A 13,210-nucleotide genomic window follows, 5' to 3' on the forward strand; every position below is an offset into this window, starting at 1 on the left:
TAAGATAACTGTATAATTTTATGAAAAATAGTTACTTTTTCAAAATCCTGTCTTTTTGGTTTGTTGCTTGTATTGTCTTCTATTGAGTCTTGCAGTTTTATTTTGATTTTTTCGATGTTCTTCACTCTAAAAAACCATTTAAATCTCAATATATACAGGAGCTCATTTTTCAGCAGCTGCTCAATTTGGAACTCTCTCTCTCTCTACATCTGTCCGTCTCTCTCTCTCTCTACATCTGTCCGTCTCTCTCTCTCTCTGTCTGTCTGTCTCTCTCTCTCCATCTGTCCCTCCCTCTCTCTCCCATCTATCCGTCTCTCTCTCTCTCTCTCTACATCTATCCGTCTCCCTCTCTCTCTACATCTGTCCGTCTCTCTCTCTCCATCTGTCCGTCTCTCTCTCTCCCCGTCTGTCCCTCTCTCTCTCTCTCTCCCCATCTGTCCCTCTCTCTCTCTCTCTCTCCATCTGTCCCTCTCTCTCTCTGTCTGTCCCTCTCTCTCTCTCTCCATCTGTCCGTCTCTCTCTCTCTCCATCTGTCCATCTATCTCTCTCTCCATCTGTACTTCTCTCTCTCTCTCCATCTGTCCTTCTCTCTCTCTCGCCATCTGTCCTTCTCTCTCTCTCTCTCCATCTGTCCGTCTCTCTCTCTCCGTCTGTCCCCCTCTCTCTCTCTCTCTCCATCTGTCCCTCTCTCTCTCTCTCTCTGTCTGTCCCTCTCTCTCTCTCTCTCTCTCTCTCTCTCTGTCTGTCTCTCTCTCTCTGTCTGTCCCTCTCTCTCTCTCTCTGTCCCTCTCTCTCTGTCTGTCCCTCTCTCTCTCTCTCTCTCTGTCTGTCCCTCTTTCTCGCTCCCCGTCTGTCCCTCTCTCTCTCTCTCTCTCTCTCTCTCTCCCCGTCTGTCCCTCTCTCTCCCCGTCTGTCTCTCTCTCTCTCTCCCCGTCTGTCCCTCTCTCTCTCGCTCCGTCTGTCCCTCTCTCTCTAGCTCCGTCTGTCCCCCTCTCTCTCTGTCTGTCCCCTCTCTCTCTCTCTCTCCCCGTCTGTCCCTCTCTGTCTGTCCTTCTCTCTCTCTCCACATATGTCTCTCTCACTCTCTCCCCGTCTGTCTCGCTCTCTCTCCCTGTCTGTCCCTCTCTCTCTCCCTGTCTGTCCCTCTCTCTCTCTCTCTCTGTCTCTCTCCCCGTCTGTCCCTCTCTCTCTCTCTCTCTCCCCGTCTGTCCCTCTCTCTCTCTCTCTCTCCCCGTCTGTCCCTCTCTCTCTCTCTCTCTCTCCCCGTCTGTCCCTCTCTCTCTCGCTCTCTCCCCGTCTGTCCCTCTCTCTCTCTCTCTCCCCGTCTGTCCCTCTCTCTCTCTCTCTCCGTCTGTCCCTCTCTCTCTCTCTCTGTCTGTCCCTCTTTCTCTCTCCCCGTCTGTCCCTCTCTCTCTCTCTCTCTCCCCGTCTGTCTCTCTCTCTCTCCCCGTCTGCCTCTCTCTCTCTCTCTCCCCCCGTTTGTCCCTCTCTCTCTGTCTGTCCCTCTCTCTCTCGCTCCGTCTGTCCCTCTCTCTCTCTCTGTCTGTCCCCTCTCTCTCTCTCTGTCTGTCCTTCTCTCTCTCTCCCCATCTGTCTCTCTCTCTCTCCCCGTCTGTCTCTCTCTCTCTCCCCGTCTGTCCCTCTGTCTGTCCTTCTCTCTCTCCACATCTGTCTCTCTCTCTCTCCCCGTCTGTCTCGCTGTCTCTCCCTGTCTGTCCCTCTCTCTCTCCCTGTCTGTCCCTCTCTCTCTCCCTGTCTATCCCGCTCTCTCTCCCTGTCTGTCCCTCTCTCTCTCTCTCTCTCTCCGTCTGTCCCTCTCTCTCTCCCCGTCTGTCCCTCTCTCTCTCTCTCTCTCTCCCCGTCTGTCCTTCTCTCTCTCTCTCTCCGTCTGTCCCCCTCTCTCTCTCTCTCTCTCTCTCTCTCTCTCTGTCCTTCTCTCTCTCTCCCCCCCCTCTGTCCCTCTCTCTCTCTCTCCCTGTCTGTCCCTCTCTCTCTCCCCCCCCTCTGTCCCTCTCTCTCTCTCCCCATCTGTCCCTCTCTCTCTCTCTCCCCGTCTGTCCCTCTCTCTCTCTCTCCCCGTCTGTCCCTCTCTCTCTCTCTCTCCCCGTCTGTCCCTCTCTCTCTCTCTCCCCGTCTGTCCCTCTCTCTCTCCCCGTCTGTCCCTCTCTCTCTCTCTCCCCCCGTCTGTCCCTCTCTCTCTTTCTCTCTCTCCCCGTCTGTCCCTCTCTCTCTCTCTCTCTCTCCCCGTCTGTCCCTCTCTCTCTCTCTCCCCGTCTGTCCCTCTCTCTCTCCCCGTCTGTCCCTCTCTCTCTCTCTCCCCCCGTCTGTCCCTCTCTCTCTCTCTCCCCCCGTCTGTCCCTCTCTCTCTTTCTCTCTCTCCCCGTCTGTCCCTCTCTCTCTCTCTCCCCGTCTGTCCCTCTCTCTCTCTCTCCCCGTCTGTCCCTCTCTCTCTCCCCGTCTGTCCCTCTCTCTCTCTCTCCCCCCGTCTGTCCCTCTCTCTCTTTCTCTCTCTCCCCGTCTGTCCCTCTCTCTCTCTCTCCCCGTCTGTCCCTCTCTCTCTCCCCGTCTGTCCCTCTCTCTCTCTCTCCCCCCGTCTGTCCCTCTCTCTCTCCCCGTCTGTCCCTCTCTCTCTCCCCGTCTGTCCCTCTCTCTCGCCCCCGTCTGTCCCTCTCTCTCTCTCTCTCTCTCCCCGTCTGTCCCTCTCTCTCTCTCTCCCCGTCTGTCCCTCTCTCTCTCCCCGTCTGTCCCTCTCTCTCTCTCTCCCCCCGTCTGTCCCTCTCTCTCTTTCTCTCTCTCCCCGTCTGTCCCTCTCTCTCTGTCTGTCCGTCTCTTTCTGTCCTTCTCTTTTTTATTTTTTAAATACAAAAATAATAACAATAATATGATACCAGTCAATAGTAGAAATGTATATGGCAACTGAAACTATAACTAACTAAATAACGGTCAACTTCATCATTACATCAGTACTACACCTACCATCATCATTACTACTACAACTTCCATCACCATCATTAAACTGCTATCATTACCATTACCATCCATACCACTACAATTTGGAATGATAAACAACAATAATAATAGCATAAACAATAATAGCAATAATAAGTAAGTTACTGCTTACTATGCAGATGTTATTATTCAGTGTCCCTCAGGCTATGGCAGGAAAATACATATTTGGCTGCAAGAGGAGCCATTGCTCCTTCGCCCATGAGTATTTTTAGGTTTTCCTCTGGGTTGAATAAGTTAAAATTTTGTATAAATGTAGTCATTTCTGTGAATAATTAATCTCTTGGTGAGGAGTGTTTCTCACAGTAAATGAGAAAGTGCATCTCTGTCTCTACCTCCCCTGTCATGCAGTGACCACATCCTCTTTGGGTAGCCATGTCTTTTAATGTCTGCCGGTTTCTTTTGCCAGTTGGTGGTCACTCAGCCTGTACTTGGTAAGGATCCGTCTCTGCTTCGTATCTCTGACAGAGTAGAGATAATCAGCCAATTCATATTCTCTGTTTACAAAACCGACGTACTGTGGTCAGATTAGCCTGCCACAGTTGTCAGGTGAGGTCCAAACAGTTGCTCAGCCAGGTCCAGACACAGGGGCGCTCTCTCTCCATCCCTCCCTCCTCACTCCTGTGATTTCAGCCACCTTAAAGCCATAGAACAGTCACAGCCCAGTTTTTTATTTTACCTTTATTTAACTAGGCAAGTCAGTTAAGAACAAATTCGTATTTTCAATGACAGACTAGGAACAGTGGGTTAACTGCCTGTTCAGGGGTAGAACGACAGATTTGTACCCTGTCAGCTCGGGGGTTTGAACTTGCAACCTTTAGTTTATTCCTATCTGTTTTATAGCTCTCTAATCTCCTTTTGTAAAGGACTGGAAAGATCAGGCTATCAACATTCAACATTTTTGTGAGTAAAAAATACAGAAAACATTACAAATGTTGAATGTGTCCAGGGATAACGCTTATTTTCCTGCCTTTTCTACTACATCTCATACCTGCTGTTACAGTCAATGGAGAATGACAGTGGATAGTGTGAGCATCAAGGGATAACATTATGGAACCACCACCTTAGACAAGGTGATAAATGCACAGGATGGAGGAACTTTTCTGCCAATTTATAATGTGTTCAGCCGCCGGGATGTATTCTACCACTGGGATGTGTTCTGTGTAGAGTAGCTGAGTAGCGGAAAACTGTAATACCGCAGAAAGGAACTGAGCAGATGCACTGGAGAGGAGAGAGAGAGGAGCTAGCCTACTGTACAGATTTGGGTTATCTGGCTCTCTAGGATAATTATATCCTATTATTATATTATTTATTTATCATGCAGCAGAGAGAGAGAGGGGGGAAGGAAGAGAGATAGAAAGAGGGGAGAGAGAGAGTGAAAAGAGGGGGATTAAGAAAGATAGAAAGGGGGGAGTAAGAAAGATAGAAAGAGGGGAGAGAGAGGGAGAAAAGAGGGGGAGTAAGAAAGATAGAAAGAGGGGAGAGAGAGTGAGAAAAGGGGGGAGTAAGAAAGATAGAAATAGAGGGTAGAGAGAGAGAGAGAATACTGTACAGGTAATTTTTGGGTTCTCTGTCTGTCTGGTTAACTTCACTCTCTCCCACTGCTGAAACTGGATCCCTCTCCTCTCCTCCTCTGGAAATCTATCCTGTTACTGCCCATGAAGGGTTGATTTAAACACCACTAATTAAATAGGAGTGGAGCTCTGATGAGATATTCAATCAGCCCAAAAGTCTCCCCCTGTCGCTAATTGTATCCTCTTTAATGGCTTCTGTATTGAGTTACAGGGCCCGGAGCTAAGGATGACATTTTAACTGTCCTTCGGGGGCCATGTACCTATTAGTAACGAATGCCACTAGGCTGATCCAGCACAGTAGCAGATGGACATGGCTATGACGGTCTTCTGTTCTGTTCTCTTCTCTGATTTGCTACCATGTATTGTCTGTGAGTGGATTGGCTGCAGACTGAGCATGTAAGCTGTTAGAGCAATGTAGTGAACTGGCTGTCATGGCCTGGGTCCCAAATGGCATCCTATTCCGGCCCATATGCTCTTGTCAATAGTAATGCAGTAGGGAATATGGTTTCATTTGGGATGCATCCATAGTGTCTGTGGACAGCACTCCAGTTAAGATTAAGGCCAGGTACCACACCCTCATAAGGTACTTTTTTTTTCAACTTAATCATATCACAATCAACTTTTTTTTACCAGTTGAATGTAGACACAAATAAGAACTTTTGTATAGAACCAAAATATTTTGGGGCAAAGAAAAATATGACCACTGGATGAAGTCAGCCTAAATACTTTGGTTTCACTTTGTTAAGTCACTCCAGGACTTTCTATCTGTAGAATACTAAAGATGTACGTCAAATGCCAAATGTACAACATGTCAGCATATCCCTCTGGGCAAGTCGGGAGAATATATCTAAGGATAACCACACAACTTTTGGTGAATGCAGATGCTTCTGAAGCTAAGAAAAAAATTGTTGGCGTGTGGGAAGAGTTTGACTTTCAAGTACAGCGAATTTAGACTAGCAAACGACTATTTAGACCCAATCACCATCTCTTCAAAGTAAGTTACTAAATATAGTCCCATTTGTAACACTCTCCACGAAATGGGCTTTTAAATTATGTGTCATTTAATGTAATGAGCTTTGAAATTATTGATGAATGTACATTTCTAAGTGGTTAATGTGTTTGAGCCAATCAGTTGTGCTGTGAAAAGGTAGGGATGGTATACAGAAGATAGCCCTTTTTGGTAAAAGACCAAGTCCATATTATGGCAAGAACAGCTCAAATAAGAAAAGAGAAATGACAGTCCATTACTTTAAGTCATAAAGGTCAGTCAATGTGGAGAATTTCAAGAACTTTGAAAGTTTCTTCAAGTGCAGTTGCAAAAACCAAGCGCTATGATGAAACTGTCTCTCATGAGGACTGCCACAGGGAGACTGCGTAAATCAGGCCTTCGTGGTCGAATTGCTGCAAAGAAACCACCACTAAAGGACACCAATAATAATAAGAGACTTGCTTGAGCCAAGAAACACGAGCAATGGACATTAGACTGGTGGAAATCTGTCCGTTGGTCTGAGTCCAAATTTGTGATTTTTGGTTCCAACCGCTGTGTCTTTGTGAGATACAGAGTAGGTGAGCATGGAGGAGGAGGTGTGATGTGTGGGGGGGGGGGGGGGGCTTTGCTGGTGAAACTGTCTGTTATTTATTTAGAATTCAAGGCTCACTTAACCAGCAAGGCTACCACAACATTCTGCAGAGATACGACATCCCATTTGGTTTGAGCTTAGTGAGACTATCATTTTATTTTTCAACAGGACAATGACCTAACACACCTCCAGGCTGTGTAAGGGCTATTTGACCAAGAAGGAGAATGATGGAGTACCTCCGCAATCACCTGACCTCAACCCAATTGAGATGGTTCGGGATGAGTTGGACCGCAGAGTGAAGGAAAAGCAGCCAACAAGTGCTCAGCATATGTGGGAACTCCTTCAAGACTGTTGGAAAAGCATTCCAAGTGAAGCTGGTTTAGAGAATGCCACAAAGCTGTCATCAAGGCAAAGGGTGGCTATTTTGAATAATCTCAAATATATTGATATGTTTAACACTTTCTTGGTTGCTACATGATACTATATTTTTGGGAATATTTTTATTTAACCCTTGTTTTACCAGGCAAGTTAACTGAGAACACATTCTCATTAACAACCTGGTGAATAGTTACAGGGGAGATGAGATGAATGAGCCAACTGTAAACTGGGGAAGATTAGGTGGCATGAAGGCCAGATTGGGAATTTAGGGTTCTGACTTTAGACCAGAGGAAAGGGTGCATCCTACTGGCCCTCCAACACCACTTCTAGGAGCATCTGGTCTCCCATCCAGGGACTGACCAGCACCAACCCTGCTTAGCTTCAGAAGCAAGCCAGCAGTGGGATGCAGGGTGGTATGCTGCTGGCTTGTTATTTTATAGTTTTGATATCTTCAGTATTATTCTACAATGTAGAAAATAGTACAAATAAAGAATGAGTAGGTGTGTCCAAACCTTTGACTGGTACTGTATCTCTCCTTCACAGTTCTGATTTCATTAAATCTTTGATTCAAGCAATTATACGGTTAAAAATATATCATACATTTTAGACAATACAAACCCAGCCAAAATCCCAGCCTTAACTACACTGGACGACACAGAACATCAACCTTAGCTTTGAAAGGTGGACCAATGCAGTTTCCCAGTCTGGTGTGTTGCTCAGTGATGCAGAAGCAAAGACACAGAGCATGAGAGCACAGCGTTCACTGATAACACAGAGCATGAGAGCACAGCGTTCACTGATAACACAGAGAATACACTGATTACAGAGGCCCTCGATCCACAATACACAGAGCATGAGAGCACAGCATTCACTGATAACACAGAGAATACACTGATTACAGAGGCCCTCGATCCACAATACACAGAGCATGAGAGCACAGCGTTCACTGATAACACAGAGCATGAGAGCACAGCGTTCACTGATAACACAGAGCATGAGAGCACAGCGTTCACTGATAACACAGATAATAAATACACTGATTACAGAGGCCGTCGATCCACAATACACAACAGCATGGGAGCTTTGATCTTGAAAGCAGCTGGAAAGGTAAAATAGAGCCGTAGAAAACAAATATTTGCCTCAGCTACCTCCAGCAACCTATTCCCCTGGATGCCATTTTTGGAGGCTGCTTATTTTGTTCATGTAGGGAAATGAATAACTACTAATCCCCCTATCGAGGATTGCATGCACGCTACAGTGGGTAATACAGTAATACATTTTACTGGTCTGCATGGTGTATTTTTTTTCTCTCTCTCTCTCTCTCGGGTGTTTTGATATTTATGTAAACTCGTAGTCATCAAAGAGACCTCGATATGTGAGAAATCCAGCAGCAACGTTATTGCTCAAAACCACTGAACATAAGACATGTTTTTACCTAAAGCATTGAAGCTGGATCAACAAGGCATCTCAAATAGATTAAATGGACAACACAGTTATCGTATCTTATAGTATAGAACTGTAGCTAAATCTATAGGACTCAAAGTCAAAGTGGGATAACTAATATATTTTTAGCCACCTGGGGCGGCAAGTAGCCTAGTGGTTAAAGCGTTGGACCAGTAATCAAAAGGTTGCTAGATCAAATCCCCAAACCGACAAGGTAAACATCTGTCGTTCTGCCCCTGAACAAGGCAGTTAACCCACTGTTCCTCTCCATCATTGTAAATAAGAATCTGTTCTTAACCGACTTGCCTAGTTAAATAAAAGTTACATAAAAAATAGACCCTCTACCACAGTTTCCCAAATTAGAGAGATGAACCTGGAGAAGACTCCTCTAAGTAAGCTGGTCCTGGGGCTCTGTTCACAAACAAAAGTAAAGAAAGCTTTGACTATGTACAGACTCTGTGAGCATAGCCTTGCTATTGAAAAAGGCAGACCTGTCTCCCAATAGAAGACAGGCTATGTGCACACTGCCCACAAAATGAGGTGGAAACTGAGTTGCACTGCCAAATGTATGATGACATGTTTCCCTCAGATTACACAGACACACAAAGTTTGTTTGAGTTTTTATAAACTCCCATATCTGTTCGGTGAAATATCACAGCAGCAATATTTGTGACCTGTTGCCACAAGAAAATGGCAACCAGTCAAGAACAAACCACATTGTAAATAGAACTGATATTTATTTTCCCTTTTGTACTATTTGCACATCATTACAACACTGTATACGATTTGTACTATTTGTATACGTTTGTAATTCATTATTTTGGAACTTTGAGTGTGATGTTTACTGTTCATTATTTTACTTGTTTGGCAATGTAAACATGTGTCCTATGCCAATAAAGCCCTTAAATTGAAATTGGATTGAGAGAGAGAGACACAGACAGACAGAAGAGATGGAAGGAAGGAAGGAAGGAATGCAGAGGAAGAGAGAAAGAGAGGGTGGGACAGAGAGGAGGAGAAAGGAGAGGAGAAAGAGAATGAAAGATAAACACAAAAGAGAGGAGGAGAGAGAGGGATAGAGCTCTTTCCCTACAGGAGTCCTTATCAGGTCCAGAGGAGAAGATCTCCTTGACTGATAGCTGGCAGACAGACTAATCACTGTTGAGACCTGAGACTGAGGCTCTCCCAATCCAACACTACTGCAATGGCCCTGATCTCACCGCCACCATCTCCCCACAACACCAATGGATATCAACGTCAAAAGCCCAGCGTATGCACATTGATATGATAATATTACATAAACCCTTATTTCACGGAAGTATGATACTGTAGCCACTGATTGTGCAGAAAGCTGATGAGACACAAATGCTGCAGGTTTTATCTTTATGCAGAACAGAAAGCACACCTGCAAATAGCTTGTCTGTTTGTTTCTTTGTCTTGGCTCAGTGAAAGCTTTGAGTCAGCATAGATAGGCGCACAGATGCTAGCAAGCACAAACCCAATTTGCTCACCACCACCCATTTCTCCTGTAATTCCTCTCAGACAAGAAGGAAGACTTTAAGCACAAGCATCACAACCCACACATATCTTGTGTGGCTCAGTTGGTAGAGCATGGTGCTTGCAAAGCCAGGGTTGTGAGTTTGATTCCCACGGGGGACCAGTATGGAGAAGAAGAAAAAAAGTATGAAATGTATGCACTCACTACTGTAAGTCACTCTGGATAAATGACTAAATTGTATCAACCGGTGTTTGATGGCAGAACATAATTGCAGGTGTCAAAATACCATTTACACGGGAGACATGTGGCACCCTATTCACTTAGTAGTGCACTACTTCTGACCAAAGCCAACTATGACATCAATTCAATGTCTATTCCACGTTGGTTCAACATAATTTCATTGAAATGACGTGGGTAGGGTGCAATTTGGGATATAGTCTAAATGTGCTCTTTTCACTTAACAGAAAGCTGCTCTGCTCTGACAACCTGTGGCTTTCAGTTCATTGTCACTTCCACGTCGGTTGGTTCAGCCAAGCAGAAATGTGTTACTACATATCTATTCATCACTCTGACAAGAGGCAAGAAGGTCGAGACACAGGGGTAGGAATCAATAACAGGAATGTCCATTAAGACAGAAAGGTTTAACACTCCTCTGACTGTCAGTGAGTGCATCGAAGGCAGAGATGATTTGAGAACCTATCTATGGGGCGATGCATTTTTCAAAAACTTCCACTCTGTTATCAAATTCTTACTGTTGTAAAAGTGTGAAATCATCATCATGATAGTGAGATGTATAACGGACACTACTACGCTCTTAGAAAAAAGGGTTCCAAAAGCACCTTAGCACCTTGTGTAGAGCCAGTGTAGTACTCACATTGTCTGTTCTGAGTTTCTTAGCTGGGCAGCCTCCATCCACGGGATGTAGCATGTAATACAGTCGTACTTTATTGGCATGTTTCCGACTCTAGAAAGGAAAAAAGGGGAGATAAAACACAAAGGTTAGAAACATCATGAAAAGACCATCATTCATGTTTTTCTTGATCTGAACCCCCCCCCCCCCCCCAAAGCTTTCACATGAATTGCATGTCTAGATTAAAGATAAATTAAATGTTTATATTGCATGTATTGAACGTCTTACAAAAGCAGTGCCATACTGAGCATCTGAGAACCGTGTGGTTGAATGATTCAGACTTACTAAAAGATTGTATTATAGAAAGAAAAACCTGGTGACTGACCGAATGGCACACTATTCCCTACATAGAGCCCTATGGACCCTCAAAAGTAGTACACTATATAGAGAATTTATACAGTGCCTTCGGAAAGTATTCAGACCCTTTGACTTTTTCCACAATTTGTTACATTACAGCCTTATTCTAAAATCTATTAAATAAAACATTTTCCTCAGCAATCTACACACAATACCCTATAATTACCAAGCAAAACTGGTTTTAAATTATTGCAAATGTATTACAAGTAAAAAACAGATACCAAGTATTCAGACCCTTTGCCATGAGACTCAAAATTGAGCTCAGGTGTATCCTGTTTCCATTGGTCATCCTTGAGATGTTTCTACAACTTGATTGGAGTCCACCTGTGGTAAATTCTATTAATTGGACATGATTTGGAAAGGCACACACCTGTCTTTATAACGGTCCCACAGTTGACGGTGTATGTCAGAGCAAAAACCAAGCCATGAGGTCGAAGGAATTGTCCATAGAACTCAGATACAGGATTGTGTCAAGGCCCAGATCTGGGGAAGGGTACCAAAGCATTTTTGCTGCGTTAAAGGTCCACAAGAACACAATGGCCTCCGTCATTCTTAAATGGAAGAAGTTTGGAACCACCAAGACTCTTCCTAGAGCTGGCCCCCCGGCCGAACTGAGCAATAGGTGGAGTAGGGCCTTGGTCAGGGAGGTGACCAAGAACCTGATGGTCACTCTGACAGAGCTCTAGAGTTTATCTGTGGAGATGGAACAACCTTCCAGAAGGATAACAATCTCTGCAGCACTCCATGAATCAGGCCTTTATGGTAGAGTGGCCAGACGGAAGCCACTCCTCAGTAAAAGGCACATGGCAGCCTGCTTGGAGTTTGCCAAAAGGCACCTAAAGACTCTCAGACCATGAGAAACAAGATTCTCTGGTCTGATGAAACCAAGATTGAACACTATGGCCTGAATGCCAAGGGTCACGTCTGGAGGAAACCTGGCACCATCCCTACGGTGAAGCATGGTGGCAGGATCATGCTGTGGGGATGTTTTTCAGCAGCAGGGACTGGAAGCCTAGTCAGGATCGAAGGCAAGAATTAACGTTCCAAAGTACAGAAAGATCCTTGATGAAAACCTGCTCTAGAGCGCTCAGGACCTCAGACTGGGGCAAAGGTTCACCTTCCAACAGGACAACAACCCCAACCACACAGCCAAGACAATGTGGCTTCGGACACAGCCAGAGCCCAGACTTGAACCCGATTTAAAATCTCTGGAGAGACCTGGAAATACCTGTGCCGTAATGCTCCCATCCAGCCTGCCAGCCGACAGAGCTGAGAGGATCTGCAGAGAAAAGTGGGAGAAACTCCCCAAAAACAGGTGTGCCAAGCTTGTAGTGTCATACCCAAGAAGACTCAATGCTGTAATCACTGCCAAAGCTGCTTCAACAAAGTACTGACTGAAGGGTCTGAAAACTTAAGTAAATCTGATATCTTTTTAAAATGTATATATATACACATTTGCTAACTTCAAAAAATCTGTTTTTGCTTTGTCATTATGGGGTATTGTGTGTAGATTGATGAGGGGGAAAAGTATTTAATCAATTTTAGAATAAGGCTGTAATGTATCAAAATGTGGAAAAAGTCAAGGGTTCTGAATACTTTCCGAAGGCACTGTATACACTGAACAAAAATATAAACACAACATGCAAAAGTGTTGGTAATCCATATTTCATGAGCTGAAAGATCCCAGAAATGTTGGGTACAAACAATGTTAGTGAGCATTTCTCCTTTGCCAAAATAATCCATCCACCTGACAGGTGTGGTATATCAAAAAGCTGATTAAACAGCATAATAATTGCACAGGTGTACCTTGTGCTGAGGACAATACAAATATGCAGTTTCTTCACATAATACAATGCCACAGATGTCTCAGGTTTTGAGAGTGTGTGCAATTGCCATGCTGACTGTAGGAATGTCCACCAGAGCTGTTGCCAGATAATTTAATGTTCATTTATCTACAATAAGCTGCTTCCAACATATTTTTAGAGAATTTAGCATTACCAGTCTCACAACCGCAGATCACGTGTAACCACGCCAGCCCAGGACTTCCCCATCCGGCTTCTTCACCTGCGGGATGGTCTGAGAACAGCCACCCAGATAGCTGATGAAACTGTGCCTTTGCACAATCAAAGATTTTCTGCACAAGCTGTCAGAAACGTCTCAGGGAAGCTCATTTGCAACCTCGTTGTCCTCACTAGGGCCTTGATCTGACTGCAGTTCGGCGTCATAATCAGTGGGCTAATGCTCACCTTTGATGGTCACTGGCACACTGGAGAAGTGTGCTCTTTACGGATGAATCCCGGTTTCAACTGTACCGGGCAGATGGCAGACAGCGTGTATGGTATCGTGTGGGCGAGCAGTTTGCTGATGTCAAGGTTGTAAGTGCCCCATGGTGCGGTTATGGTACGGGCAGGCTTAAGCTACGGACAATGAACACGATTGCATTTTACTAATGGCAATTTGAATGCAC

The 13,210-nt window shown here is 45.0% G+C and overlaps 1 protein-coding gene across 1 annotated transcript in view; it reads right to left on the bottom strand.

Moving 5' to 3' along the window:
* The window catches only part of LOC110535096 (zinc finger matrin-type protein 4), a 206,560-nt gene that overhangs the window by 113,008 nt on the left and 80,342 nt on the right, over nt 1-13,210 (bottom strand). Inside the window, exon 3 of the mRNA XM_036936175.2 lies at nt 10,351-10,440. Coding sequence (XP_036792070.2) covers nt 10,351-10,440 — 90 coding nt within the window. The remainder of the gene's footprint in view (nt 1-10,350; nt 10,441-13,210) is intronic.

The sequence above is a fragment of the Oncorhynchus mykiss genome, chromosome 11 (genome assembly GCF_057628025.1).
Source record: "Oncorhynchus mykiss isolate SJ-2025 chromosome 11, ASM5762802v1, whole genome shotgun sequence".
Classification (NCBI taxonomy): Eukaryota; Metazoa; Chordata; class Actinopteri; order Salmoniformes; family Salmonidae; genus Oncorhynchus; species Oncorhynchus mykiss.